This window comes from Rhinichthys klamathensis, unplaced genomic scaffold, assembly GCF_029890125.1.
Source record: "Rhinichthys klamathensis goyatoka isolate OS25496 unplaced genomic scaffold, OSU_Roscu_1.1 h1tg000011l_1, whole genome shotgun sequence".
Classification (NCBI taxonomy): Eukaryota; Metazoa; Chordata; class Actinopteri; order Cypriniformes; family Leuciscidae; genus Rhinichthys; species Rhinichthys klamathensis.
In genome coordinates this window covers 5,911,394-5,936,695 of record NW_026606564.1, presented here as the reverse complement: position 1 = coordinate 5,936,695, position 25,302 = coordinate 5,911,394, and the positions used below count along the sequence as shown (strand labels likewise).

The window sequence follows — 25,302 nt, the reverse complement described above, 5'->3', positions numbered from 1 at the left end:
TTTCAGTTCTTCTAAAATACAGCTTTAATAAATAGGTTATAAATGCATCTTGGCTATATTACCTGTTGATGTAGGAGAGACTGAAAGATGATACTTGATGGGTAGACATGCATACATTTTATGACTGTTCATTCCATGAAATAGTCTATTTTACATGAATAAAAATTAAATACATTTCCTTCTGCTATTCTACAATTGCAATTATATTTATAGTTACATGACAGCTCTGATCATAGCAAAACTAGTGTGATTTTCTACAAGACGAGTGTCATTAATGCCCGCATACTGTGCTCATACATGGCATATTATTTTAAATATTGTCATATATAGTATGCTTGGTGTTGGAATTTTGCTCTATGTCAAAAATGTACATTAATAGTAGTTACATTCACTTTTAAGTTAAAAATATGGGACCATGAAGAGAGGAAAATCTATTTTCTGTATCACATGCAATCATCAGATTTTCCAAATCTTCTGTAATATTTAAATTGTAGATGCATCTAATGAAGCAATTTTCTTAGTCTTTGCCCAAACTAAATAATTAAGGTTATTAATGTTATTTATGTCTTTAAACACCGTCTCATTCAGTGCCCTTCAATCATCTCAGCTCACTCCAATTACTTTGACGTTAACTAATAATAATGCATAGTGTTAAAATTATAGACAAATCTGAATAAGGACCCCCACTAAGATTTTTGGTAAATTTAGCAACAACAAAAAAACAACATCAATGCTGGTTTGCATAGTTATTTCTTCAAAGAAAATATCCAGCCTAAAACGATACAAAGGAGCTGAAATCATAATGTTCTAGCACATGGCTTTTTTCACTATAAACTATATACTGTACATATGAACAATAAAGGGATTTCAGTCTCATGAAATGCACTTCAAACTTTACCAGGCCCGACGACTCAACTGTATGGCCAAGATGTTGTTGTTCGTAGATTTTGTGAATGTATTCGGTCCCCTTTGAACGTTTGGGCTAACAGTCTTAAATGAACTCGCTCACTTTCAACATGATACTGCTTTAGCTGTGACCTTTCATGCAGAGGCTTTGAAGTTGCTCCCCGCCGAGCCCTGATCCAGAATGCCCCGGGGCACACAGCATTAAACGGGGCTTGCTGGAAGACAGATGGCCTGGGGAACACGCCCTGCCCGCACACCTGGGTATAGATCACCCTGAGTCAAATTCAGCTAGGCTGCAACTGAAATCGCATACTTCCCTACTATATAGTAGGCGAAAAACAGTACTAAGTAGTACTAAAAAAGTAGGCAAAAAGTTGGATGACCGAATACTTCCGGCGAGATTCTAAGTGTGCATTCGATGGGCACTTAACTATCCCATGAGACAACGGGACGGGAGAGGATTTGTGAATGACAGTGAAGTGACGCAACTTACACTGGCAGGTCTCATGACAATGGCAACACTGCAGATGTAGCACGTCCTGATTACATTCATACTACAGACAATCAAACTATATAGAACTTGTTTTTTTTTAGCTATTGTGAAGTTATTCTTTTTCAAAAATAAGCACCCATTCAATTTCAGATGCAGCCCTAGTGTCGTTCCTGAACTGACTGGCTATATGGCTGCACCCTTTTCAGCAGGAAAACAGCGCCACCTTGTGGTGAGGGATGTGAACTAACATTGTAAAATGAACATGAAAAACACAGGTTGAACAAAGGTTCTTGAGATCTGAATTGACCATGATAGATAGCTAGGTTCTTTGAAGATTAATATTCAATTCGATAAACTAAACAAAAGTCCTCCTATATTCCCCAACGAGGTTTGGTTCATTTTTCTCAAGTATACAAAGTTAGATAAGCTTAAAAATATTAGTGAAATATAACTAACATCAAGAAAAGGTGCTTTTGCTCTCACTTTCTGGCATGTATTCCTCTAGTTTCAAAAACCTTCACTTACCGGTTCTGTTTGTGCTCTATAGAATATAAACGCCGTCTTCAGGGGCCTCTGAAGAAAGCAAAGGCTGCCCATAAATTCAACAAAAATAGCTCTGCACACTCTGCATATTAAATATTGACATCCCGTATTCACTCGAGCCAAACTTTGTGCCTACTGTTAGTGAATAATAGATTTCACAGGTCCGAGTCTGATCACATGTCCATGTTGAAGGCCCTCATTAGGAGGTCCAGATCTCCCACGCTTGCTGCCTGGAACAGTTCTGGCTGGTCCATGAGTGAGAGGGCGATCCGCAGAGCGGCCCAGATGTTGCTGGACACCGCCTGATGACTCCTGCTCTTCCTCTGCTGGTGCAGAGCGGTCAAGAAGTTACTCACTGCCTCCCTGTGAGAGGAAAGACAGAGGTAAAACATTGAGTGCCCTATCATAAACTCGTCGCAATGCAGCAGCAGGCGCGACGCAAGTGTTTTTTGCTAGTTTCAGCCTGACGCAATTATCATTTTCACGTCCTGTGCCATGTTGTTTAAATAGCAAATGCATTTGTGCGCCCATGGGCGGCTGGTACGAAAACGAGGTGTGTTAAGCCGCATTGTTGGCGCGTTGCTATTTTGAGGCAACTGAAATAGACTGCGCCATTGACCAACTGAAACCTGAAGTCAATGGTGCAGTATATGTTTTGTTACTTAAAGGGTGCATTAGTAATATGCGCCTATAGGCGGGTGCGCACCACGTGTACACTCTGCTTATTACACACACAGGGACGCGAGCAGCACACAAACATGCCAAATATTAAAAATAAAAGGATTAAAATGTAAAAGATTATTATTGTGTACATAAAGATATGGTAGAATCCGGTAGATGTTCTGCTTGCACGCTTTAACCTTGGCGCCATGGCCGAGCGCAACAGGCTTTTAAAAGGAATGGGAGATGAGACTCTGATTGGTTTATTTCACGTTACGCCCAAAACACACCAGTTACTCATTAAGAGAATAGAAACAACCCTTTTAGACCATGCGCAGGGTGCGCCGACTATTTTTCCCATCGTTAAACTAGCAAAAGTGGATTCGGACACGACCTAAGTGCACTTGCGCCGTGCGCTTTAGACCATGTTCAGTCTGCTTTAGTGTCTACACTAAGGAGACGTACAGTTTATATTAACCCTTGCTCATTGGTTCGGTTAATTACCGATGTGCCCCCAGGTTGATGCAGCTGATGCCGAGGTTGTATCTGGAGCGGATGAAGCCTGGCTGGAGCTCGAGAGCTCTGGTGTAGGCCTCCACCGCCTCCTCACTGCGGTCCCCATTCGCCAGTGTGGCCCCGAGCCGATTCCACAGGAGATAGTCCTATTGAAACACACAGAATTGGCAGAGTGAAGGGCGATCTCGGACAGGGGTTTTCCAGCTGGGTTCCAAGGGCCAACAGGGGGTCGCAAGGTGGTACTACTAGACGGTCTACGGGACAATTTCAGAGAAAAAAACATGTAAACTAATTGTTTTATTTATTTTGCATTATAAGGACTGTTTATATTATATTATATTATCTATAATATAATATACTATACATTTATTTTTTTCAAAATGTTTTACAATAAAGCAAAACATTACAATAAGTATAACACTTCACATAAAAACAAGTAAAACGACCATAATTGATATATAATTGTATAATTTTTTTTTTTAAGTTAAAAAATTTAACTTGCCTTATAATGATAATAAAATAAGATAAAACTATTATACATAAAACGCATAGCAAAAAAAAAAAAAGGAAATTATTATTAATTAAAATTAATAATAAAAGCTAAAGTAATTTTTAACTTTCATTTAAAAAATACTTAATAAGCTGTCTTCCTAAAATCGATTGGTTAATGTGCTCCAGAGCTTAATTTCAGGGATAATTGTCAATGGCTTCATTCCCGATTGTCTTTCGACTGTTGCTGGGAACCTCCAATTAACAAGCAACAGATGATCTCAGTGTTTCCGCAAGCACATAATTTACGACGAATTAACACTATAACTTGGTCCTAGCCTATTACAGGGTTTGTATGTGGGGAGGAGGACCTTAAAATCTATTCTAAATATTACTATTATATTATATTAGTAAGAAAGAATAAGTAAGAAAGATTTAATAGACTGCATTAGTTTTATATATTTCTAAGTGTTCATCTATTCATCCTTGTTGTGTTTACTTTTTATAGTTTTTCTTGCATTTAGCTTGATCACTAGGATTGGTAAGGCAATATATTCTCCATAAAGATTTAAATTTGAATTGAACATAAATTTGAATATAAATTGATTTATATTGAACTATATCCACTATCAACTATCAACACAATCTCTTGTGTGCGTTTGCTGCAGCTTTCTGTTCTCTCACGACTGGATTTACTTCTGTTGTCTTGTGTTAATAAATGTCCACTGCGCTCGCATCCAACGCCTCATTTGTCTGCAGCAGCCACGTTACAACCGCACTACTTCATCTCTGTGTCTGATTTAAAACCGACAGAATGCTAGATCTAACGAGTCGCAGCGGACGAAAATAACCGCCATTTTAATCCTTCCAGTCAAATTCAGTGATGCAAACATCAATGACAGCTTTGACTTGTCAATTCTGGCAAATGACCATGGTATAATAGGCATAATCCACGCCTAGCTGTGCTTTAAATTATTTGAATGGACTCTGCTTCGCGTCAGGCGGTTCTTTGCCTCCACATCGTGCATTAAAATAATTTAATATACAGCTAGCCGTGGATTATTCCTTACTTAAATTACATATCACAAACCACATTATATTGACAAAGCTAAAAGTGGTGAAACTAAACATTTTCAGTTATCCATTGGTTATCAAGGTAACAGCTCAGCTTACTAACTGACTGGTTAAGAAAAGCAGTTTTGATTAGGAAATCATGATTAAACTGTACATTTTTTGATCAGGCATTGAAGAAGGGGGATTCTTACAGCACAATGGCGCATCATAATAAATAATTTTCAACATTGTTAAAAAAACACAAACAGAACCCTGCACCAAAATCAACGCAAACTACTAAATTAATATGCATTATATACATTTTTTTAAAACAAGCTTAAAGGGATAGTTCACTTTGAAATTAATTTTTGGTATGTTTTAGCTTACCTCAAGGGCATCCAAGATGTAGGTGTCTTTGTTTCCGCAGAAGTTTCAATTTTGATATTTTTAGGTCAAACCGTTCTTGTCTGTCAGTCATATAATGCAGGTCTACGGTCACTTCCTCAAAGAGCATGCACAGAGAAGTCCAAATTAAACATGATTTAATGACTCGTAAATGTAAGTACACATTAATGGCCTAAGACACGAAACGAGCGGTTTGTGTGAGAAAACGAACAGTATTTATATCGTTTTTACCTCTTGTAAACACAGACACGTCCAACATTTTTTCCGGAAAGCGCCGGAAGTGATCTCTCGCGCGTGTACGTCACTCATTGTTTACACAGAACAGAGATTGTAGGTAAGACGGCTAATTATAATGGTACTAATTTGCGCTTATCCGAGATGTTTAAACCGTCGTAAAAGAAAACAATTAAAAAAAATAAATAAATAAAACAATTGTATTAGTGATGTACACGCGCGAGATATCACTTCCGGCGCTTTCCGGAAAAGACCGAAGCGCCGGCGCCCTCATATCACTTGGACGTGGCTGTGTTTACAAAGAGGTAAAAACGATATAAATACTGTTCGTTTTCTCACACAAACCGCTCGTTTCGTGTCTTAGCCCATAAATGTGTACTTACATTTACGAGTCATTAAATCATGTTTAATTTGGACTTCTCTGTGCATGCTCTTTGAGGAAGTGACCGTAGACCTGCATTATATGACTGACAGACAAGAACGGTTTGACCTAAAAATATCAAAATTGAAACTACTGCGGAAACAAAGACACCTACATCTTGGATGCCCTTGAGGTAAGCTAAAACATACCAAAAATTAATTTCAAAGTGAACTATCCCTTTAAAAACACCCACAGTGCTGTCAGGACAGCTCGGAGAATCCAAAAGATCTGTAGCATTAAAAAAATGATGAATAGGACTTCCTGGCTTACCTCCGGTCGGACAGACAGTGCGGCATTGAAGGCGTCCACAGCTTTGTCAAACTCTGAGCTGAGGTTGAAGAGCACACCCAGGCCTGTCTGGAGGTCAGGGTCCACCCCTTCAGCGCTCTGCACTGCCTCCTGGTACAGCTCCAACACCTCCACCAGCTGAGAGCTGCACACAACACACAACACACACCATGAACAAGGGCAGGGCCATATGAGGACATATATCGTGGCGATGATATAAACTGTCAGTTGATAGCACATTCCAGGGCCAGGTTTTATGGCTGGGCCCCTCTCTTTCTGCAACGGTGTAAAAAGCTTTGCTACATTTTGATTGGATCTTGGTGGACTAGCACAAACAAATGTCCAACACCACCAGATAAGGATGCTAGGACTGACAGACACCTCAAGCACGGGAGGGTTTCCACAGGCAGTTTCTGCCCTGCACTCATCTCTAAGGTTCAAGCCAACCGCAATAACAATTATTTGGGACATTTTGGGTGCAACAGCAGTGGTTCAAACAAATCAATTTTCATTTATAACAAATCCATTCATAACTATGCTTGGAAACCTTAAAACTGATGTAAACTACACATTCATTTAATATAAAAAATTGTGCTGGGCAACGATTAATCACGATTAATCGCATCCAAAATAAAAATAAAATCCTATTATAAATAAAATTATACACAGTACACATGCATGTTATGTAAACACAAACTTTTAATTTGGATGCGATTAGTCGCGATTAATCGTTGCCCAGCAATAAAAATAAATCTTACACAAATTCAGCTGTTAATGTATAAATGAATGCATGAATGACAGTTCAATCTTTTTGCCAAAAAGGCTACAACTTTCCAAAGGTATTCTGGTGGTGGTTTGGGAAGTGAGAAATGCACTGGAATAGAGAAACAGCAAATTGCAATCTCCTCCTCATCGGAAAGGGATAAATGTACCCTTTCAACCGACACTCCTTGTTCTGAGTCTCAGGCCTGTAAGAGGAGAAACAGAAACAGATCAACCGGTTCTGAATCTCCCATCTGGAGAGACATTAACAGACACGCCGTTCTGAGCCTCCGGCCCGTTACAGGGAAGGCAGCAACAGATACACCCAGGTTCTGAATCTCCAACCTGCAAAGGTGAGACATTATCAGATACAACGTTTTGAGACTCTGGTTTTGAGACTCTGTTTTTGAGACTCATGAAGCAAAATATTCGCAATAACCAAAGAAGCATGACTCCGTGCCAGAGAGACAAAAGCGGATTGACCAAGTCCTGAGGGTCTGGCCCAGAGAGGCAGAAGAAAAACAGGCATTTGCAAAAAGGTTAAGCTCAGGAGGGCAATCCTTCACTTCCGGGCCTCTTCTGCATGTTCCAGATTTTAGGAACCCTTTTTGGTGCTCCAGGAGGTCAGCATCCCGCCGCAGAGCTTCGTGTTCAAGGCTGTTGAAACGTATTCCGGCTCCTTTCCCCACTGACTTCTCACCCAGTAAAACTAGGGGAAGACTTGACCGCCATCGGACACTCGACTTCGTGGAACATAAATATCACTTTACCAATCCTCTTAGAGACCTTGGCATTGTTGTATATCATCAGTATATGATTCTCTCATTTGCATTAGATGTTATATAGCTGATGCTAGTCAATAACAAATAATCTTTCATTGTTTTCTTTGATGCATAAGGTTCTTCACCTTATTAGTTTCAGAGAAATAATGTATCTTCCCATAAAATAACGTAACTCTGCCATAGCCACACCCAACTTAATTACTATACAGAAGAGATAATACAGAAGAGGCTCTAAGTTAATGATATCTCACAAATCCTTCAGATTGGTCAGAAGACAAACTCCCTTCAGTTTACACAATTTTATTTATTCAACAACCATTTTTGATTGTTATTTTACTGTTAAGGCGAAATTCCTTAGCTGGTACCCTGAGGTACAGTAGGAGGAGTAAGAGGTCATCTGACATTCTCACACACATCTTAAGTGACGTGACCGAAACGCATTATAAATTTGGTGCCACCAGTAAAAATTTCTACATTACAGGTGCCTTGTATGAGAGAAAGTATAATCCTTTACAATGGAGAATTTGCTGTATTGTTTCTGTCGCAGTATGTACATATCTGTGTATCTTTTAGTAGGCGTGACTGCATTAAGTTATTGACATGTTGATGAAGAAACCTGAATGACTGAGAAAATGAAGAATGCAGAATGAAGAATCTACAGTGAAATAAAATTACATGATCTACGCCACACTACTCCCATCTCACAAAACAGACCTCATGCATATGCTTTATATATGCAGCATGTAGACATTGATTCATGTGAGTGCATGTGGATCGTACCACCCGAGAGTGGGGATGGGGGAGATGGAGGACCCTCTGCGGCTGGGCAGTGGAGAGCCATCCAGAGGGCTGCGGTTCTGGAGCAGGTGTCTGTATCTGGGGTTGTATCTGATCCAGCGGTGAAGAGCCTCACAGGCTTCCGGCTGCTGCCCTGCGTTGGTCAGGCTCACTGCCAGAGCCATCAGGGCCTTCAGATTGTTTGGGTGCAGCTCCAAACATCTATTTGAACAAAGACACACAGACCAAACATGGCAAAATAAGCGAGGGAGTGAGTTGGTCCAACATTTTTTTTTTTTTACTTCTGATTAAACCAACTACATGAGTTTGGGGCGGCACTATCTGTAGTCCAATAAATGGTGCACAAGGGGAGTGTTCCAAAAAACTATTTGTGCAATACCATTTGTTACCACTAATTGCGCAGAAGCCCATAAAGCTTTAATGCAATTTCCTCATGCATAATTTAATACGTTTGTGAACTTTAGACTTTTTGCTCCAATCGAAATTGTTATGGCCTTAATTTTAAAATGAACAATTTTTACAAATTAAGAATTGCAGAAACCCTGAAACTACAAATGTGACTATTTCTGCAGCCTTTCATCTAAACGATGTTTCAATGACAAGTGGATTTAGGCAGGATTTAGGCAATCCTGAACATTGCACTTGTTAAGAAGATTCTGGTTTGTCGGAGTGTCTAGTAAGTGTGTAATCCCCAATGAAAGGACATTAAAACTCTGTATTTACAACATCATTCACCCTCAGAGAACGAGCATTAATGCTGCTCTAGCATATATTAGACTCAAACATAAATCACAAAACCCCTCATTATTGTCGACTCACCTCTGAAGACAAACAATGGCTGCCTGTTCATTCTCATTCTCTGCTTGTGTGGTGCCCAAAACCTGCCAAGCCTTTGTAGAGGAAAAAAAGCACTATAGTTTGATACATCACAAAAATATTACAGCAAAGCAGAAATAAAAAAGACTTGAATTGCTCGAAGGGCACTGTAAAAAGAGCGTTAAATTATTGGGGCTGCCAGTTTTCTAAAGCATATTGTTGTTCCCTCTTCATTATGTGCTTGGCTAGTGCATTTAGTGCATTCACTCTGGGGACGTTGGCATTTGACTTTAATGTGGTTTTGTTTAGATTTAAACAGGATCATATTTAAAAGCCATCCCAGAGGTTTGCGCCATCTGTCTGGCATCACTGTGGCTCATAAAGCATGGGAAATTTCATTAAATGTTTGATGGTGCTGACTGGGCAATAATAAAAGGAAGGCAGGAAGGACATGGATTTGCACTGTCTGTCACTAAGCTGTTTCATCGTTTGTGAGGTGATAAAACATAGTAGATTGAGTTGAATACAGGACATAATAGTTATGTTCCAAATCCAAGTAAGCGAACAAGAGGCTGATTTAGAACATTCTAAATATCAAATTATTAAACTTCTTAAACAATTGGTCCCCCCCATTTTCTACAAAAGTTTGGGGTCAGTTTTTATTTTTGTATGTTTTTGAAATAAGTCTCTTATCATCAGGATTTGCTGATAGAACCCAAACGCAGAACAGCCAAGAAAGCTCAAATAGGTATTGCGTTCAACAGAACACAAGAACGCCTGACCAATGAACACAAAGACCAGGCCCTTGACAAAAAGACTCGAAACAAGAGCACATGGCGAGTGAACGAACACTCAACCCGTGCGCTCAAAACAAAAGACAAATCATGGAGCATGAATGTCCGAAACCCCGACACTACCCTCCCTCAAAAGCAATGAGGAATACCAAACACAAGACTGATACATCAACACAAAATAGACACACAGCAAGACATCACAAGACAGATACACACACCGACACAACAACAGAAGACAGACTGGGGTCAGACAATGACAGGTAGTGGAGGGAGGGAGGGAAACCAGGCCGCTGTTGGGGGCACAGTCCAGGAAAGGTCTGGATGGTCCAGAACCCAGACAGAAGACCAGAGAGGGATCGGAGGGTAGAGCCAGGGATGATCTGGAGTGGCTTCCGTGGCTGGTACCACAGGACAAATTTTCTCTTCTTCAAAGAGCGAGACAACGTGGTGGGAGGACTAGGCTGGGATTAGGTGAGATTGACTGGGAGAGGGGCCCCCTCCTCCTACAGAATCTCCGTATCCTTTAGATAGCAAACAAGTTCAACCACTTCCCAGTAAGTCCATGATCTTCTATTTGCCCAACTCCTCCCAGGGAATGGGATTGTCGTGGAAATTTTAGACTGTATATTAAACTAACCATGTTTCTAACATCTAACCTTGTTTAACATCTAACATTTTAACAGAATGTACTGTACGAAACCAATGGAAAACTTGTGACTTTGAGTGTGTGCGTGTGTGTGTATAAATAACATAGTTTGGGAAATGAAACTAGACAGTCTAGGTTTGAAACCTTGTGATTATGAAGTAATGAAGAACCAATCAAATTGTAGGTGAATTATGTAATGTATCATGTCATTTTGCCATACCTCCCTATTCTATAAAACTGTTGTATCTGTGTTTTCGGTGGTATTCTCAATGGGATTTGTCTGAGATCCACCGGCCATGCTTATTGCTTCTTTTTGGGAGATTCTCTGAGAACTGCTCGAGAACTCCCGGCCGTAATAAAGAGCATTTAAAGAAAAAATACTCAAGTTTGTCTGTCATTTAAGCTGCGTTGCAAGAGAACAAGTAAGTTAAAATTATCGGCTCTGGATGCTGTAGTCGACTGGAGACTCGCTGGAGTATAGTTAGGGAGCGGATGCTGTAGTCCACTGGAGACTCGCTGGAGTATAGGATTTAGACGGATGCTGTAGTCGACGGGAGACTCGCTGAAGTATAGGATTTAGACGGATGCTGTAGTCGACGGGAGACTCGCTGGAGTATAGGATTTAGACGGATGATGTAGTCGACTGGAGACTCGCTGGAGTATAGTTAGGGAGCGGATGCTGTAGTCCACTGGAGACTCGCTGGAGTATAGGATTTAGACGGATGCTGTAGTCGACGGGAGACTCGCTGAAGTATAGGATTTAGACGGATGCTGTAGTCGACGGGAGACTCGCTGGAGTATAGGATTTAGACGGATGCTGTAGTCGACTGGAGACTCGCTGAAGTATAGGATTTAGACGGATGCTGTCAATTAACGCAACCTTGCCAAAAACAAGCCCCTGGGCTAATTCAAGGAGATCTAGTACATATAATCCAAAGGGCCGATGATTCTGGAGGCAACTTAACATCCTGCCAGCCTGGGATGTGTTCTGGGAGGGCAGAACACAAAAGTGGAATAAATAAAGAAGGACATTAGGAGGATAACGAGGGAGGAAAACTGGGGTAAATGAACAAATAAACAGGTAACAAGAAGGGCGGGGTAAAGACAATAGACAGTGGAGCACATTGCACATGGAAACTAACAAAACAAAGACACGTCCTACAACAAAGCCAGAAAAACCTGACACGAACACGCAGCCAATAAGAGCTTTCACCGACTGCATGTCCACACAAAACATTACAACAAGAAAGCACACAGCCAATGAACACAAGAGCTGCGTGCTACACAGAACACAAGAACGCCTGACCAATGAACACAAAGACCAGGTGCACATGAGAAAACACATCAGGCAAGAGCACACGGCGAGTGAGCGAACTCTCCACACGTGCGCTCACAACAAAAGACAAAATGCGCAGCATGAATGTCCAAACCCCGACACTGAACCAAAACCAATCTAGACAGGAGTACCGGGAGTACACTTATGCTCACCAAAGCTGTATTTATTTGATCAAAAATACAGTAAAAACTGCAATACTGTGAAATAATACAATTTAAAAGAACATTCTATTTCAATATATTTTAAAATGTAATTTATTCCTATGATGAGAAAGCTGAAATTTCAGCATCATTACTCCAGTCTTCAGTGTCACATGATCCTTCAGAATCATTCTAAAATGTTAATTTGCTGCTCAAGAGACAATCAGTTCAAATGTTTGGGGTCAGTTTACATATATACACACACACATTTTCATTTTGTTCGGGGTAATGCATTCTGGGATTGCATTAATTGCAAAAGATGCCAAGCTGCCTTTGATTTTGGTCAATCGAAGGTATCTTATGGATTTCTTCAAGTCGTAAAGTCTTAAAATATTGTCTCAGTAGGCCGCTTGCTAGGTTTAGGAACACAGATAATGTGTAAGACAGCTAAAAAGAAAAAAACAAATGCTCAATAAATGGGTTGTCCAGATTGGGGTTCTTTACCTCTGAGTCCAGAGGGTCTTGTAAGATGGCCGCCTCTAACAGTAGTACAGAGCTGTTCAGATCCCCGTCCTTGCACTTCTGCAGCCCCTGTTCAAAAGCATTGGTGTAGTCTTTGTAAGGGTTATTGGTATGGAAGCATTGACCCTGTAAGCAACACAACCAAAGCACAAGCTTAAAGAAAACAATCAATACCACGAATAAATATCATGATGGTTTTAATAGAATACTTGAGTGCAGGACTCAAGAGTAATCCTTTCATAAATCTGGAGAGGCAGACGGTGGAGTGTTGATAATTGGATCATGCTGAGGTCTTTAATATTGCAGTGAAAAGTGCAGTTGGACTAATCAGTGGCGTGGGGAGAAGAAAAGGGCACAGGAACTCACACTACACACTAAACTAAGTGACACTACACAATAAACTAAAACTCTTTGTAAGCTTGAAAGAAAATTAAAAACGATAATTTAATAATTTTTTTACTGTGGTGCATTCTTTTTCTTAAGATTGTTTTAAAGTAAAAACCTCAGAAGAATTTGAATTCCTGAAAAGAATTTTCTTAAAAATCATTCTTAAATCCCTAAAGGTTTTCAATGAATGAATGGTGTTGTTTCGAATATTAACCATGACAGAAGAAGTGTAAATGATTGCAACAGGTTAGGGTTAGACAGGTTCTATAAAAATAACTCTTTAAAATATTAAACACACTTATTATGATTATTTCAGTAATCTACAGGCAGTGCAAAAAGAGCTTTTGAGGTGTTTTTCATTCGGTGCATCTGAATCGAATACTGAGTAGGCACTACATTTGAATTTGAACATACTTCACGAAAGTTAAAAAAACTATGTTCTATATCATGAAGTATGAATAAAATTCGGACGTACTACATCCGCCATGTTGTTTCTGTCACATGACCTACCGCATCAGTTGTGTCACTTCACTGCCATTCATAAATCCTCTCTCGTGGCCTCATGGGATAGTAAAGTGTCCATTAAATGCACACTTCAGAATCTCGCTGAAAGTAGTAGGTCATCCAGGTACTTTTTGCCTATTGTTTTTCAAATACAAATATTCAAGTATTTTTTGGACATACAACTCTGTTGGAACCCTATCAACTACATAGAAATGCCCTAGCATCTAGAAACTATATTAATCAAGCTGTATCTCTAAAAGGGATGCAGCATAGGCAGCAACTCAATAAAAATTTATTTATAAAGCACTTTCAAAACCATAAAAATCGACCAAAGTGCTGTACATAAAAAAGCATTAAAACTCTCGCAGTATTTATAAGCATAAAATATCAACATAAAAAACAACCAAACAGTCATATAATCCGTCATGCTACATATCACTTACAATGATCAGACCCAGGCAAAAGCCAAGGAGAATAGGAAAGCACAGTCGTTTTTGGCTATATCCGAACATTCTCTGCCTATTTGGAAGCACACAATCATGGAACATAAGAGAGAATATTAGATAAAAGAGAACATTATCTGACATCTGGAGTCTATAACCTTTGAAGTGATAATCTACCCTTGTAGTCAGTTCTGTCGAATGCAATACGATGGGCAGTCATTTTGAGACTCATGCGGTGGTGCGGAACAGCACCTTTGATTGGTTAACAATCAACAGAATGGCTTCTGCCGGTTAATGTTATGTAAACTACATCCACTCACTGACACTGTGTCCAAACCAAGTGCGATGCCATAAAAGCTCCTCTTCCATGCTCCAGTTTTTGTCCCAATCAGTGTTAAATCAAATCTCTTTGGCCCAAAACACTACCCCACATAAATATCTATTTCAGTCAAGAAACTCTAGCAATCTTCTAGCTATCACATCATTTCATCATCTATATGGCACAAGCTGACTGGCCTCTGCTGATTCTGCAGCCAATCAACATTTAAATGCACTGGTTCAGTGTTTGCTGTAGAGAGCTATAGAAACCCTCCATCTCCCCAGCTCCACCTGCCTAGATCTGCTATGGGATTTATGCATGTCTGATCATGCAGCAGCAGATCTTACATGCTCACAGCTAGGGTTGGGTACCGATATGGAACCGGTACCTAAGTAACCGGTATGTAACCGGGCCGAATCAAAACGCAGATTTCGGTGCCTCATTTCGGTGCCACTTAAATGCCTCAGCTGTCGGTTGAAATATTTGCACTCTGGTTCTCCGAAACGGACGCAAGCATCATCACCGCATGCGATCGCTAGTTAACCCTTTGATGCGTACGATCATTCACACTAGTGTGATTAGAACGTTCAGATCGCGTGATCATCAACTTCTAAATTCAAATCTGCGTTCGCGCGTTGGCTTGCGCTGCAGAGACAGATATAGACATAGCGCTGTTATATAGCCTATCACAACTATTCTGGCTTTTCAACCACATAAGTTTTATTTTAGGTTTCAGACATTCAAATACACATAATTATTAGTAAAACAACATTTATAGTTTGTAAAATACACACTGATGGCTATGGAAGCGGCAATAACAATCCTTTCAATTATAAATTGATGACGTGTTTAGATACACATTGTGTAGGTAACTATAAAATTTACTCTATTCTTCTCACACTTCACCAGCCACTTTAAAGTATTTCGGGAGAAGTGGATGAATTGACGTGTTGACAGATACAATTCTCTGAACTGCGGTGTTTAGCCAACATTGTGCGCCCATTGTGCGTTATAGATCAACTAACATAAATGATCATTATAAAGGTTTCTGAAATGACAAACCACATTCACTTATGTATTTAAGAATAAAAATATCAGCCAAAGACTGACTGACATCTAACGCAACCAGTTCGTTTTGGTCTGCGTCATGTTTAGTGTGAAAATGTGAAGTCGACGTCCCAACAATAACAGACCGGCATAGCGTCTGGACCAATCAGACACACAAATTATTCATTATATTTAATGAATAATCCAGCAAACTCACTATCCCATCAAAGGTCTGTGAGACTTCCCCCAAATCAAGCCAACACACTGGCAGAACTCCGTGTCCAGTTACAGGACACAGTTTTATGACCCAAAAGAATGTCCAGGGAATTGTCTCCTAATTCTTGCTGAGAAGAAGAAATTAACCCTTTTAATCCTATATAATCTATATACAACCATGTGATAAATGTCTTAATAACTGATTATTATGACAAAGCGGCTTGTTTTCAAACGATTTTTATTAACAGACACTGGGAGTATTGATATATTAAATAATCACAATTAATTTCGGGATTCCATTCCTGTGGGCTGTCACTGTCTATGGCAGTCTGTATTTAATTTTTTTGATGGTCCCTTTTAAACAGAGTTAGTTGACATGTGTCACGTGTCATATGTTTAGTATAGCCTTCTCCGATGGCAATATAGGATTTATATGTGATAAATGCAAGGAGACAGTCAGGCTGACGGAGAAGATTTCAGAACTAGAGACACGCATCCAAACTTTAATTGAGGATGGTAAGAATGCTAGATCTTTAGATACTGTTTTTGGATGCGCCTAGCATAGTGAACTCTTTACATGATACGGTTCCGGCGGAAGTAGAGCCCGTGCAGCAGGGCAGATGGGTGACAGTGAGAGATCGTTCTAGTCGCGGATCAAAGAACCACTCTTCCGTTCCGATTCCCATAATGAACCGATTTGCCCCACTCAGTGAAACACCCACTGAGAATTCTGTTGATTGTGCCCTGGTAATTGGTGATTCGATCACATGGAACGTGGAAATAGAGACACCAGCCACCATAGTCACATGTTTGCCGGGAGCCAGAGCGCCTGACATCAAAGCAAATTTAAAAGTGCTGGCTAATGCTAATAGTAAATTCTCTAAGATCATTATTCATGTCGGCACTAATCATGTTCGACTCCGCCAGTCGGAGATCACTAAAATTAATATTAAAGAGGTGTGTGAACTCGCAAGTACGATGTCAGGCACTGTAATTTGCTCTGGCCCCCTTCCTGTACGCAGGAGTGATGAGATAGTTAGCAGATTGGCCTCATTCAACGGTTGGCTGTCGAAGTGGTGTCCGCAGAATAATATAGAATTCATAGACAATTGGAAAAGTTTTTGGGGCAAGCCTGACCTGTTGAAAAGAGATGGTATCCATCCCTCCTGGGCTGGTGCAGCTCTTCTCTCTAGTAATTTGGCTCATAGTCTTAGAGATAAAACATGACAATCTGGGGCTCAGGTCAGGAAGCAGACAGACTGGCTAAACCGACCGTCTGCTAGCGGCCTCACGTCACCAAGGTCAGATAAATCCCATCACATAGAGCCTCTTTCACCTAGACATCATCATATAGAGACTGTGTCTGTTCCCCGAATTTGGAAATCCAAAAAACGTCAGGTTAAAAATTTAATTGATGTTCAACAAATAAAAAACAGATATAATACAGATGAGCAAATGATAAAGCTTGGGTTGCTGAATATTCGATCCCTTACTTCAAAATCTCTCATAGTTAATGATATGATTTCAGATTATAATCTAGATGTGCTGTGTTTGACAGAAACCTGGCTAAAACCAAACGATTACATTATTTTAAATGAGTCAACCCCACAAGATTACAGTTATAAACATGAACCTCGTCTGAAAGGCAAAGGGGGAGGTGTTGCTGTAATTTATAGTAATATTTTCAAAACCACTAAGAAATCTAGTTTTAAATATACTTCTTTTGAAGTATTGGTGCTTAATGTAAAAATATATAGTGTAAACGATAAATCACATTTGAGAATTATGCTGGCTACTGTATACAGGCCACCAGGGCACCATAAAGATTTTATCAAAGAATTTGCGGACTTTCTATCAGAATTAGTATTGGCTGCAGATAAAGTACTAATTGTTGGTGATTTTAATATACATTGTAGATAATGAAAAAGATGCATTGGGATTGGAATTTAAAGACATTGTAAACTCAATTGGAGTTAGACAACATGTGTCAGGACCTACTCATTGTCGTAATCATACTCTAGATCTAATATTATCATATGGAATAGATGTTGATGCCGTTGAAATTCTGCAGCAGAGCGATGACATCTCAGATCATTATCTAGTCTCATGTGAATTACATTTAGCCAATGCTGCAAAGCCGACTCCGTGTTATAAATATGTTAGACCTATAACTTCTGCCACTAAAGATTGCTTTATTAATAATCTTCCTAATCAGTTTCATCATCTCAGCATCCCGGACAGCTTAGAAGAACTTGATATTGCAACAGAAACTTTTAACTCTCTCTTTTCCAGCACTTTAGACGCAGTTGCTCCGTTGCGCTTAAAGAAGATTAAAAAAAATAGTCCAATGCCGTGGTACAACGAGCACACTCAGGCCCTTAAGAGAGCAGCCAGAAAAATGGAGCACAATTGGAAGAAAACTAAACTAGAGGTATTTCGGATTTCATGGAAAGAGAGCTTGATTGCTTACAGAGAGGCATTAAAAGCTGCTAGATCTGCTTATTTTTCAAACCTATTAGAAGAAAATAAGCATAATCCAAGGTATTTATTTGAAACAGTGGCTAAACTAACGAAAAAGAAAGCTTCAAGCTCAGAAGTGTCCAAGCAACACAGCAGTGATGACTTTATGAACTTCTTCACTTATAAGATTGATAATATCAGGGACAAAATTATAACTATGCAACCGTCTACCACAGTATCGCATCAGGGAATGCATTGTAGTCTCCCTGAGGAAAAATTTGTTTCATTTGTTGCTATAGGTGAGGAAGAATTCTGCAAACTCGTTAATTCATCTAAATCGACAACTTGTATGTTAGATCCTATACCGACTAAGCTACTGAAAGAGATGTTTCCAGAGGTCATATATCCTCTTCTTAATATCATTAATTCATCTTTGTCTCTAGGATACGTACCAAAAACCTTTAAACTGGCTATGATAAAACCGCTTGTTAAAAAACCACAACTTGATCCTACAGAATTAGTCAATTACAGGCCGATCTCGAATCTGCCTTTTCTGTCAAAGATATTAGAAAAAGCAGTATCCTCACAACTGTGTTCCTTTCTAGAAAAGAAATTATATCTGCGAGGATTTTCAGTCCGGATTTAGACCGTACCATAGCACTGAGACAGCTCTCATTAGAGTTACAAATGATTTGCTCTTATCATCCGATCGTGGTTGTATCTCTCTATTAGTGTTACTCGATCTTAGTGCTGCATTTGACACAATTGACCACAACATTCTTTTAAATAGACTAGAAAACTATGTTGGCATTAGTGGAATTGCACTAGCATGGTTTAAATCATACTTATCTGACCGTTATCAGTTTGTAGCAGTAAATGAAGAGATGTCTTATCGATCACAAGTTCAGTATGGCGTACCACAAGGCTCAGTACTAGGACCGTTGCTGTTCACTCTGTACATGCTACCATTAGGAGATATCATTAGGAAACATGGAGTTAGCTTTCACTGTTATGCCGATGATACTCAGCTGTATATTTCTTCAAAACCTAACGAAACTTACCAATTCACAAAATTAACGGAATGCATAGCTGATATAAAAAATTGGATGACTAGTAATTTCCTACTACTAAATTCTGAAAAGACAGAGATTCTAATTATTGGACAAAAAACTTCCACACGTAATAACCTAGAATACTGTCTAACACTTGATGGCTGCTCTGTTAAGTCTTCGTCGTCGGTTAGGAACCTGGGTGTGCTCTTTGATACCAACCTTTCTTTTGAAAGCCACGTGTCTAGTATCTGTAAAACTGCATTTTTCCATCTTAAAAATATATCTAAAATACGCCATATGCTCTCATTGGGAAATGCGGAACAATTAGTTCATGCGTACATGACCTCAAGGCTAGACTATTGTAATGCTCTACTGGGTGGTTGCCCTGCACGCTTAATAAATAAACTACAGCTAGTTCAAAACGCAGCAGCTCGAGTTCTTACCAGAACCAGGAAATATGACCATATTAGCCCGGTTCTGTCAACACTGCATTGGCTCCCTATTAAACATCGTATAAATTTTTAAATATTGTTGATTACTTACAAAGTACTAAATGGTTTAGCTCCACAGTACTTGAGCGAGCTCTTAACGCATTATAGTCCTTCACGTCTATTGCGATCTCAAAATTCCGGCCAGTTGACAATACCTAGAATATCTAAATCGACTGCTGGCGGTAGATCCTTTTCCTATTTAGCACCAAAACTTTGGAACAGTCTTCCTACCATTGTCCGGGAAGCAGACACACTCTGTCAGTTCAAAGCTAGACTAAAAACACATCTCTTTGACCTAGCATACACATAATACATTATAGACTTCTATAATTCAATGTTAGGCTGCATAGATTAGGTCAGCCGGAACTGGAAACACTTCCCTTAAATCTTGATGTACTCGTTACATCATAAAAAGAATGGCATCTACGCTAATATTAGTGTCTTTGTTTATCCCGAGGTTTTCCCGCAGCCTGCCGGATCCAGGCCGTATCCAGATCTGACGAAGGAGCTTTGCCTGGACCCGATTGACAATGCAGTGCCCACTGATTTCGGTTCGCGTACCCCGAAGTGATAAAATAAAACAAAATTCTGTATCAAAATTTATAGGCAAGACAAGTAGTTTGTTTAGGCATGGGTTGTATGGAATTACAAACCTGCACACATATTTTCAAAAGCACATAACTATAGAATCAGTTCTGAATGTGCATGTGAACGCCGTCAGCGTTAATCACAGGTTTGCAATTAAAGTCTGATCATTTCGACGGAGGTGAATCAATCAAAATTAACTTTAGCTGGAAATAACATTATTCAAGAACCGCTATAAAACCAAAACAATCTCTGTTACCTAATTATATGTTTATCTCTGTAAAGCTGCTTTGAAACAATCCATTGGTAAAAGCGCTATATAAATGAAGATGACTTGACTTGACTTGACATGTAGTTACAAAGTTACTAAAGCCCTATTCGGACGGGATTAGTTTTACAAGGGTAGATGAAGTAATGTAATTTTACCACAGGACGTCTGTAATAATAATGGCCAATTCGCACAGGATAAGAAATCTCAGTAAAACTAGCAGAAGTGTGAGGTGTAACTCGATTTACGCACCGCCGCCACCTTCCTGTCCTCATGTGCGTATTACTGTCAGGGTTCTGCCCAGGCAGCTTTGTCTCTTGTATCTTTGCTTAATGTTTCCATGTTTGTTTTGTGCTTGAGCACATGGCTTTGTCTTTGTTTATGTTGGCCATGTGCTCCCCTTGTCTTGCCTCCTAGTTTCCCCTTACCACACCCCCTCGTTTAGTCCTTGTCTAGTCCTGGATCATTGTTTAGTGTTCATGTCCAAGACCTTTCTCAAGTATTGTGTCATATCCAGGTGTGATTGTCCAGAGCTCTCTCTGTAGCTTCTTGTATCCTAGCAGTTTTTGCTTTGGGGTTATCTTAGACTAACTTCCCTTTATTTAGCCTTCTTTAGTTTTCTTGTTTTACTTGAGCTATTCTAGTGTTTGTTTGGTTCCGTCTCTCAGATTTATAGAGTTAGTTTTAGTTATTTTGTTATTCTCTTTGTTTTATTATTTAGCCTGGGTTTTCATTTATCTAATATCTAGCTTTCTCCTGTTGCTGACTTGTTTTACTTTAGTTATTTACTTTAGAGTTGTGTTAGTTTTCTTCTCTTATATGTAAAGGTTTAGTTTTTCAGTTATGTAACTACAGTGTTTGCGCTGGCTTGTACTCATCTAATATTTTAGTGGTTTTGTTCTTGTCTTGTTACGTTGTGTTGTGTTGTGCGTCTGTGTGTGTTTGAGTCCTGTCCTGCCCAGCCTGAGACTGCACTGACTGCTGGTTACTGGGCTGCTCCATCCTGTGCCTGAGTCTCCTGTCTAGACCTCTGTTGTGGACTGTCTCTGGACTGTGCAACTGTTACACATTGTTACACCCTATTGTTAATAAATCACCATGCGCTTGAGCAACTCATCTCTGCGCTTGGGTCCTGTTATTTCCAGTGGTTCCTGACAATTACGTTGCTTCCTGATATCATGTGCCCAAACACATATAACCTATATTTATATATATATAAAACAGTTAGGTCCGGTCGAACGATGTATTCATTAAATTCAGATTGAATTATGTTGGTAATAGGAACTTACCTAATGCTAAAAGAAGTTGTGTGCCTTTAACAAGTGCTTTCAACCTTCTTTTTGATCTGAATGGTATGTGGAAAACACTTGAGTTTTTCCACAGACTTGTCCCAACGTCTAGAACGCAACTGAATGCTTTTTCAAGCGCCTCCATACTTGAAAAAACCCCAAAAACTAGTTTTAAACAGGAAATGACGGAATATTTGCGTACATATTTACAGCGGGTCTATTCGCACGGGATTAGTATTACCTGAGGTCATTTTTCCGGACCTTTTTACAGAAGGTAAAAGTCACCGTAAACTTTACTGACATTATCCGTAATGATTACTGAGAAGGCACATTCGAACGGGACTTGAAACACTGAGAAGCTCTGGTAATTATTACTTTGCCCCACATCTCCATAGCCCTTTTTGCACGGGATAAGTATTACCTGGTGACCTCTAGTCATTTGTAAAAATTGCGGAGGTTGTCTGTGATCTTAATCCCGTGCGAATCGGCCATTTCTGTAATTTGGCGGGGTCGTTCATCATTTTTTTAAGGTTTTTGTTTCCTGTGTGCTTTTTTATCCATCTTTCGTGAAGTGTTTTGATAGTATTTTGGGTGCTGGGTCATATCGCTATACACCATACAACTATATAATTTGCTGAAAGAGAAAGGTGAAAACCATCAGAAGAGCAAAAACAAAAAGAATGATTAGATGGAGATGAATGACATGTATAGCAGCATGCGGTAAAGAAAATGTTTCTGTTTATGATATATCATACAGCTAGACCTATAATAATGACAAGACATTTCCAAGCAATAGCCTATTGACATCATATCCGGGAGATAAGTCAGTAAATTCGAGTAAAATCACTGGCTTCGCTTATCCTGTGCGAATGCGCCAAACGAAATTCAGATATGTGGGTGGGTAATTTCAAATTCACACGAGGTCCCCAGATAATACTAATCCTGTGCGAATAGGGCTCATGGTAAACTAATCCTGTCTGAATAGGGCTTTAGTCAACAGAATGTTCTGGGGACCATCAAAATAAAGTGTTACCTAGCAGTCTCGTTGAGAAATGTAATAATGTTGCACTACATTACTCTTTATATCTAAATATATAAAACTGTGGGCGCGAGAGAGGCCAAGTGTGCGAGAGAGCGGGTGAAATGGTTTTAGTTTCAAAATACCTCCAAAAATGACAGATGATAGTACCGGCAGTTTATGTGAGCTGCCGATATAAGCTAGAATCACTCCCGGTACCGTGAACAGCAAAGAAATGCACCACAGCACGGCCAAGAACAGGCTCTGGCTCCAGAATGCGAACTATTCTGGTGGAAAACAGGTATAGGGGTTCTTATAACCCTATAAGGTTCTTATAAGGGTTCTTATAACCCTAACCCTAACCCTGTGGTGGAGAACCACTGATGTAGAGCGTTCTGACTGACTGAGAATACCTTTTCAGTGGATGAAAAGTTGGGTGGAATCGGGCCTTCACTGTCAGCGTCCTCCAACCAGTTCCTCCGTGCCAGCTCCTCCCACTCGGCCTGCATTTTATCCCAGAACTCAGTGTCTGACTGTGGGAGACAGTAACACAGCCCTTTAGGACACAGCCAATGTTGGAATATCATACAAAACAAGACCCTGTACAGCATTACAGAGAGATGTTGTTTGGCATCCATAAAATGCTTTTTAACAGTAGTTTTTTTGTCCCAGGAGGGAATATAAAGGATAGACTTCATAGCATTTGAATTGCTCTGTGTTTTTAATTGGTCCACATAGGACTAGCCAGTCACACAATCGTGCTCCAGTTTTATGAGGACATATTGTTTTTGGTTACAAAAGCTGCACTGTAATTTTAAGCAGCAAGGCCAAAAGGTCAACATGCTATATTCATCTTTATGGATTCACCAGAATATCATCTGCCAGAAGCACATTTGCGATTGGATTACCAGAAGACCACTCAGCTTTCATACAGTATCTAATTCTTATCAATCTGTGAGGTCAGCAGAAGTGGTAAACAATGTATAGATATGTGTATATTTATACACTGAGTTTTATGTGTCAGATCAGGTATGATCAGTTAAAAGCAGATTCCAGTTACAGTCTATTATTGACTGCAGAGGAAAGTATTATCGTAAATGACTCTCTTAGACTGTGTGTGGGTATATATATATAAATATATATAGGCAGGCAAGGAAGAGAAGATGAAGATCTAAATTTAGTTTTCTTACAACAATTAACTAGAACAGGAACACGTCAGGAGAAGGATAAACATAACAGCTTTACACACAATAAAGATCATTTGCCATACAAAATTCTGAATAATACATTTTTAAGGCCAGACAAGTAATTTGTTGAGGTCAATATGTAAAGAAACACTACACGCCTGCGCACGTATACATTCAAACGCGCATACCTATAGAAGCCATTACTCCAGTCTTACGCCAGTTCTATGCCAGTAAACAAAAACAAGAGCCCCCTTAGTTGAAACTGTAAAAAAAATTTGAAATTTTTTTTTTTACTTTTTTTTTTTTGAAAAACAATTTTTGAAAAGATTTTTGAAAAACAAAATTTTTGAAAAGATTTAAAAAAAAAAAAATTTAACTTCAAAAACGCGAACCTGCGAAAACGCTGACGGTGTGCACATGCGTATTACATGTTTAGTCTATACTAAACACGTAATACGCATGTGCACACCCTGCGAAAACGCTGACGGTGTGCACATGCGTATTACATGTTTAGTCTATACTAAACACGTAATACGCATGTGCACACCGTCAGCGTTTTCACAGGTTCGCGTTTTTGAAGTTGAATTTTTTTTCAAAAATTTTCAAGGCTTGCATCTTGGAACCTATTTCAAGGTTTGCGTTCTCGAGCTGCCAGGCACTATTGTTGTGAGATGAGACAAGATGAGCGGGCCGGAGCGCATTAAGGGTTTTCTGTTAGAACGGTGTCGTGTTAGCGGCCCCTAAGTTAATAACTAATGATCTTTGCAACGGAAGTGAATCAATCAAAACAAACTTTAGCTGGACAATAACTTTATTCTAGAGCTGCTGTAAAGCCAAAACAATCTCTGTTACTTTAATTTCCTATTATCACTGTAAAGCTGATTTGAAACAATCTATATTGTTAAAAGCGCTATATAAATGAAGGTGACTTTACTCGACTTGACTAATGACAATACCAAACAAAGGACTGATCGAAATGAGGGCTTATAAATACACAGGTAAAACTAAACACGACACAGGTGAAAACGATTAGTAACCATAGCAACTAACTTGAAACGAGAAAAAGGAAAACAGGAACTACAACACGCAGGAAGACAGGAACATACAAACTAAAAGTCCATGAATTCACTGACTCTTTCTCGCGCTGTGTGTGTGTGTGTGTTTGGGTGTATGTGGGCGGAGTCGCTGATCAGCCGCTGATTGATCAGTGCCAGCTGTTACTGATCAGCGGATTCTATTTAAGCTCATGGTCTTTCGTCATGGTGTTTGTCAGATCGTTGTTGGATGTTCCCTTGTGCGGTGTCTGATCCTTCCTCGTGTTCCTGTGGTTTCGTCTACTCCCGTTCTGGATTTCACCGTTCCGGTTTGCCACCTGAGTTCCAGCCTCGTCGATCATTCCACTACGTTTCCTGGTTTATTCATCTCTTCCATC

General features: G+C 39.6%; 2 protein-coding genes across 4 annotated transcripts in view; one reads left to right on the top strand and one right to left on the bottom strand.

Moving 5' to 3' along the window:
* Positions 1 to 25,302, bottom strand: part of pex5lb (peroxisomal biogenesis factor 5-like b) — a 70,558-nt gene continuing 45,256 nt past the window's right edge. For 2 of the 3 annotated variants that reach the window (XM_056264752.1, XM_056264754.1), the window contains 7 exons: positions 23,097 to 23,216; positions 12,587 to 12,730; positions 9,170 to 9,240; positions 8,333 to 8,551; positions 5,991 to 6,153; positions 3,107 to 3,264; positions 1 to 2,305 (listed from right to left, as the gene is read on the bottom strand). In XM_056264752.1, the coding sequence (XP_056120727.1) occupies positions 2,116 to 2,305; positions 3,107 to 3,264; positions 5,991 to 6,153; positions 8,333 to 8,551; positions 9,170 to 9,240; positions 12,587 to 12,730; positions 23,097 to 23,216 (1,065 nt within the window). In that variant the 3' untranslated portion in view covers positions 1 to 2,115. The remainder of the gene's footprint in view (positions 2,306 to 3,106; positions 3,265 to 5,990; positions 6,154 to 8,332; positions 8,552 to 9,169; positions 9,241 to 12,586; positions 12,731 to 23,096; positions 23,217 to 25,302) is intronic. The other variant, XM_056264753.1, reaches the window with a different exon arrangement.
* phb2a (prohibitin 2a) overlaps positions 2,690 to 25,302 on the top strand; it is a 99,671-nt gene continuing 77,058 nt past the window's right edge. The window contains exon 1 of the mRNA XM_056264757.1: positions 2,690 to 2,695. The gene's annotated coding sequence lies outside the window, so the exon portion shown is untranslated. The remainder of the gene's footprint in view (positions 2,696 to 25,302) is intronic.